A 5,624-nucleotide genomic window follows, 5' to 3' on the forward strand; every position below is an offset into this window, starting at 1 on the left:
GGTTTTCTCTCTAATCCGTATAAAGCCCGCTCACAAACTGGTTATGTGTTCAAGAATGGAGATACATCAATCTCATAGCGCTTAACAAAGCAAACATTAGTTGCTACATCTTCAAATCATTTAGAAATACTTGCTTTACATGAAGCAAGTCGTGAATGTTTTTGGTTAAGATCAATGATCCATCATATCCGGAATTCATGTGGTCTAACTTCAAAGACATACACTCCAACTGTCATTCATGAAGATAATGTAGCCTGTGTTGCCCAAATGAAGGAAGGATTCATCAAGGGCAATAAGACTAAACATATATCTCCCAAGTTTTTCAATGCACATGAGCTCCAGAAGGCTAAAGTTATTGAAGTCAGACAAATCCGTTCTAATGAAAATTTGGCAGATTTGTTCACCAAATCTCTACCAAAATGCACGTTTCAGAAGTTAGTTCAAAGTATCGGATTACGTCAACTTACCAAACAGCTAAATTTGGAGAGTGCGGAATCAGGGGAGATATATATCAAGGGGAGCATCCATGATACATGCATGTTATACTCTTTTTCCTTCGATTAGGATTTTTCCCACTGGGTTTTTCCTATCAAGGTTTTAACGAGGCAACATAAGCATACTTAACACTATATCAACAATCCAGGTAAAGTTATACTCTTTTTCCTTCGCTATGGTTTTTTCCCACTGGGTTTTTCCAAGCAAGGTTTTAATAAGGCAACTGATGTTGATATGTGGGCATCCAAGGGGGAGTGTTGAAAATGCTAGTGGGTAATGAATGCCCACAGTAATATTGAAATCCTTGGCAGATGAATGTAGACTTTGGAAACAAAAAGATCATATTTTCAAAGTTGAGGGTTGTAAATTTCAAAATGTAGTAATACGAGTTGCTCTATAAATAGAGCACTCGACTGCATCAAAACACACAGAAAGAAAGAAAGATCAATAACATCATCTCTTCCTCCATCTTTTATTTGTTATCCTCTTGTGCTATCGTTTCAGTGTGACATTTTACACCTGCTTCGCTCCATTCACTAAAAAGGTTATCCCTCTAACTTTTACATATTTATAACATGTAGAAAATTAAAATGGATAAGCAGGTGAGTAGAAAGTAAAAAAAAGTGGTAGAAAGTAAAAAAAAGTGTGCAGATTTCAGTCGTGAAACTCAGTTCTCTACAAGCGGAAGGGATAAGCTATGCTTGAATGGATCAATTGGGCTTCTTGACAAAAGAAGGCCATTTGCCTCTAGTATTTGGTTGTCCTCACATGAGTTCAATGCTCGTACTTTCATTGCATCTTAAAGGAAACGCAACTTTTTTAACCTTCATTAAAGTACTTTTTGATTTAAGTGGCTTTCACAAGTTTCCATTTTTCAGGTGTGCATAGCAAATGAAACAACAAAAATTTCATTAGTGATGAGAACTCTTGGAACCAATTCATGCGCAAGGATCTGTTCACAACTAGATCTGAAATGCTTTGAAAACAAATAGAACTGAATTACGACTACAATACTCTTTAACCGAGTATCAAGGATCTCTACGCCTCGTGGTGGTGTACCGTATATACCCCAGGTAGGACAATGGTTTGGAAGAGGTTAAGGGATTGAACAGAAAAAATCAAACAGCTTTACCAGAATTCTCTTAATGAATGTGTAGTTGCAGAAGCTACACTCTCCTCCTTTACAATCCTGATACCATTCGAGAGGCAATAACCAATCGTTTAGAACTCTTCAACGTTGTAACGTAAATGTATTCCCTTTCTTATTTCAACGTAACAATTTCACTGTAAAAAAAAAGAAAAAAAAAAGAAAAGAAAATTGAACTTATAATGCACCTCAATACCGTAAGCAACTGCAACCGGAGAGAGATCTAATTATTTGGTCAAAACTTTTTCACTTGAACGGGCGCCCCTTGCTTCGTTCCAGATTCAAGCATTGCCTCTAGAACGGCAACATCTCTGGCACCTTCCAAAAAAGACATGCGAGGCTCAGCTTCGTAGCTAGTCCCCTTCTGCAACAATGCAAATACCATAAGAAAATGGGGATGAACAGAAAACACACACACACCAGAGTAGTAAAACGGAAACAACTAAACATGTAAATGCAAAGGTCACTTGGAACATGCTAAAAGTTAAAACTAAATAGCATGACGATTGACATCTGAATTTACCTTTAGAGTGGCCTGTGTTATGTCATTAAAGAAAGCTCTGAATTCTTCATCCACTCCACTAAATTGGTAGAAGGAGCTTGTGCTTTGTCCATCAGAACCATAAAATAAAACCTATAATAGTACGATGAGCGATCAAGAGCTGGCCAATTTATTACAAGTTAATTTCGATGAAATTTGAGTCTTGATGGAAAAAAGGAAAGAATCCGATTCTGACATCCAATGTCACACAATTAAGTACACTGCAGGATGAATTTCAACATACCACGTAGCCATGCTGTCCATCTTGGTTCCCACGCTCAATTTGCAGCGTCCCCTTCAAGCCAGAAAATCGCCAAACTATCTGATGATATAGAGCACCATGAGAAAAAAAAGTTTATGCAGATGAAAAACTATAAAGTGAAATTAAGTTTTGCCACATGCCTTTGGTGACCTTGAGGAGACCACCATCACAAAAACCCCTGAACATCCATTCTCCAGTTGACTAAAGAAACAAAATCCAGTGGTCACATGTGGACTTGTTGCTGCAAGAATATATGGAGGAAAAAAAAAACAGATTCTGTAAATTAACTATATCCAATAATAACTTACAAGAGAGAGGAAATGCTATCTGGTGCCGGCAAGGTCTTGTCAACATGAGAGGTTGTAGCTGACACAGATACTAACTCACATCCAGCAAGCTGTTGAAGGGAACAGGACAAATTGAGATACTTGTCGTAAGATGAATTTACTCGACCATGCTTTATGCATTTATAAATGATAACCTGAAGTCTGAACTAATCAGGCCAACTCTAAAACCGATTGCCTACAGGCCCAGTGAACCACCTAACTGTTTCACAATATATACGCATCTACCGAGAACTCCCCAATTCCATGACAGTCCCATAAAGTAGTCACTTACTGTCACCAGATTCTAGATTCATTATTTGGTCTTTCTTCAGCATAAGTACATCTATAATGTCAAATTCAGCAGATAAAACTTCAACATTCATAACTTGGATAAGCAGCAGAGAGTACATTAAGAGAAACAGAACGTGTTCACAGAAACCAAAACCATACTTTAGTCACTAAATACTTGAAAAATGTGACATTACCATCCTCAGTCCTGCGATGAAATGTACTCCCATATCCAGAATGAAACCTCCCTGCCATAAAGGAGATAATCTTGTTGAGAAAGAAAACCAAAGTAGTACAGGAATCATGAAAGGAATCTCCGGAAATCTTGCTTGTGGTAATATCTAATGAATGAGGGAGAAGTTGAAAGAAATCACTTACAGCAAAATCACGCCTCCAGGAGCTTGAGAAGTAAGGGTTCGAACTGTTCATTGATCCTTCAACAATAACTTGGATGCTCATCACATCTCCAACTTCAGTCATTAGTTTCCTTCCCTGTGAAGCGACAATGAGGATATTTCAAGTCGAAAAAGTAAAAATAATTCAGCAATATTAATGCAGTGGAAACAGAGTACCTCAACAAATGCAGGTTCAAATCTATAATTTTCTGCAACAGCCCAAATTGGTTTGTCAGGGGCATTATCAACAATTGACTTATAACTTGACAGCGCAGTTTCCAATTCGCTTGTAGCTGCATTATCAGATCAGTAACTTAGAAATTTGAACTTTTGGATTGAACAATCATATATCCTCTCATATTTTGTCTACCATTATATCTAATCCTGATATAGAAGCACTGGTGTGGTGTGAATTAGAGGTGATGGTCAAATAAGAAAGATAATGGAGGAAAACTGAATAGGAAGCACAGAAGCTTGAGGGAAAAAGAAATTCTTAAATTTGTTTTGGACACACAATCTGACGATCATTTTGTTTCTTATGTTCTTGCGTATAGCACACCCCCTATGTGCTCGAAAGCTAGTTAATATCATGAAAAGTTTTGTGTGCAAGAGAAACCATAAGTTGCATGCTATCTCAAGATGCTTACAAATTAACTTCAACCTTGGTGCAGATCCAGTAGACAATAAAACGATTAAATGTAAAAACAATGAAAGAAATAGCCAGAATCTTCAATTCTATATGTCATACAAATATACAAAATATAAAGGCAACAAATAACACAATGAATTCAACCGAAACTGCATCCTACTTACAAGCTGCCGCAGGTTTCTCTTCAAGTCCACCAAGTCAGCCAAACAATAGTGAGCAGATACAGCACACACCCAAATAGAAAAATTTAGTCCATACCATTGCATCATAATATTTAGACATTCAATCAAATAGAAAAAAATGCACCTCCCCGGCAGTTGATGGCGGGTGAAGATGGCATCTCAAATCCTCACACAACTTAACAATTACGTCGAAAATTAAAACTAACCTTGAAGCACATGCTTCCCTGCCTTGAGCATCCTCAATGAGAAATCAACCTGCAACATCAGTTATTAAAATTAACAAACTTGTAGTCAATCCAACAGTCCAGCTACATGAAGCATTCCTATAATACTAGTCATCCAATAAAGATCCTCACACATTCAAATTACCAACAAATTAGAATTTAAACCAGAAAGCTTTAAATTTTATAAAAAAAAAAAAACCCACAATTTATTCTTTTTTAAAGAAGCTTGAGTTTTACCTGAGCTTGGCCAGCTAAAACAACTGCAACACCAAGAATCGAACTATCTGCAATAATTTCTTCAAGGCCCTTATCACCCCATTTGCATTCTACTCCTGGAAAATGCTTCCGAGCAATCTCAACAGCAGATCTAGCAGATTCCTACAACAAACAAAACCCACCAAAAAATTTGGAAAAAGATCAAAACTTTAATTGTTTGTAAATAAAAAGATTAAGCTTTTGGAAAATTGAAGTACCTCCGTGCGGCTCCAAATGGCTTTGAGAACGAGGAGGTTGGAGATCTCAGAGAGCCGTGGAATGTATTGGGTCTTCACGAAGGTTCCAGCTCCAAGAATGGCAATATGGGGTCCCATTTTTCAGAACCCAAATGCAGTAAGTTGTCTGCCTTTCTTGCGAATCTAGCAAATGGGATTTTGATCCTGCAAGTTTGGATTGGAATGGATCTTTGCTTGATTTCCCAATTTCAACTGTTAAATTTGGGTTGGGAATTCAGTGAAGATGGTGACTGAGAGTGAGAGCGGTGCATAGTGTTTAATTAAGACAATTACCATAAATAACATATAATTAATTAGAGAATAATTATCATAATTTTAAAATTATTATTTTGATTATCATAATTTTAAAATTATTATTTTGCACTTCGATAACAGTTTTTTATAATCAAAGGGTTGTGCAATTCACATTTTGCCATGCAAGGAAATTTCCCTTTTGGCATTATTACACCCCATTCTTGGGAAAAAGTATGTCGAGTCATTTGATAATAATAACTTATAGAAAATGGGTATTCATATTCTTATTTTATTGTTATAAGACATCACGTAACAGTATACTCGTGTCATATAAGTCATTCTTTAATCCAGTAAGGTGATATCACATCG

The 5,624-nt window shown here is 36.7% G+C and overlaps 1 protein-coding gene across 2 annotated transcripts; it reads right to left on the reverse strand.

Moving 5' to 3' along the window:
- Window positions 1–1,599: 1,599 nt before the first annotated feature.
- Window positions 1,600–5,332, reverse strand: LOC103422579 (dehydrogenase FPY6). Of its 2 annotated transcripts, XM_008360641.4 has the most exons (13): window positions 4,983–5,332; window positions 4,747–4,887; window positions 4,492–4,540; window positions 4,268–4,285; window positions 3,632–3,747; window positions 3,438–3,551; window positions 3,257–3,307; window positions 2,754–2,842; window positions 2,586–2,646; window positions 2,428–2,505; window positions 2,166–2,276; window positions 1,831–2,006; window positions 1,600–1,684 (listed from the first exon to the last, which is right to left on the reverse strand). In XM_008360641.4, exons 1-12 carry the CDS (start codon window positions 5,097–5,099, stop codon window positions 1,878–1,880), a joined length of 1,074 nt encoding a protein of 357 aa, XP_008358863.1. In that variant the 5' UTR covers window positions 5,100–5,332; the 3' UTR covers window positions 1,600–1,684; window positions 1,831–1,877. The 2 variants fall into 2 exon arrangements, with proteins under 2 accessions (XP_008358863.1, XP_008358862.1); XM_008360640.4 differs by having other exon boundaries at window positions 1,600–2,006.
- Between the last annotated feature and the right edge of the window lie 292 nt (window positions 5,333–5,624).

The sequence above is a fragment of the Malus domestica genome, chromosome 11 (assembly GCF_042453785.1).
Source record: "Malus domestica chromosome 11, GDT2T_hap1".
Taxonomy (NCBI): Eukaryota; Viridiplantae; Streptophyta; class Magnoliopsida; order Rosales; family Rosaceae; genus Malus; species Malus domestica.

Excerpts from the sequence above, each read along its gene's own strand:
- LOC103422579 (XM_008360641.4), bottom strand. The coding sequence starts at position 5,099 with ATGGGACCCCATATTGCCATTCTTGGAGCTGGAACCTTCGTGAAGACC. Across the intron at positions 4,888-4,982 it reads CCATTTGGAGCCGCACGGAG|GAATCTGCTAGATCTGCTGT; the intron begins GTACTTCAATTT and ends TGTTTGTTGTAG. Across the intron at positions 2,007-2,165 it reads TAACACAGGCCACTCTAAAG|AAGGGGACTAGCTACGAAGC; the intron begins GTAAATTCAGAT and ends GCATTGTTGCAG.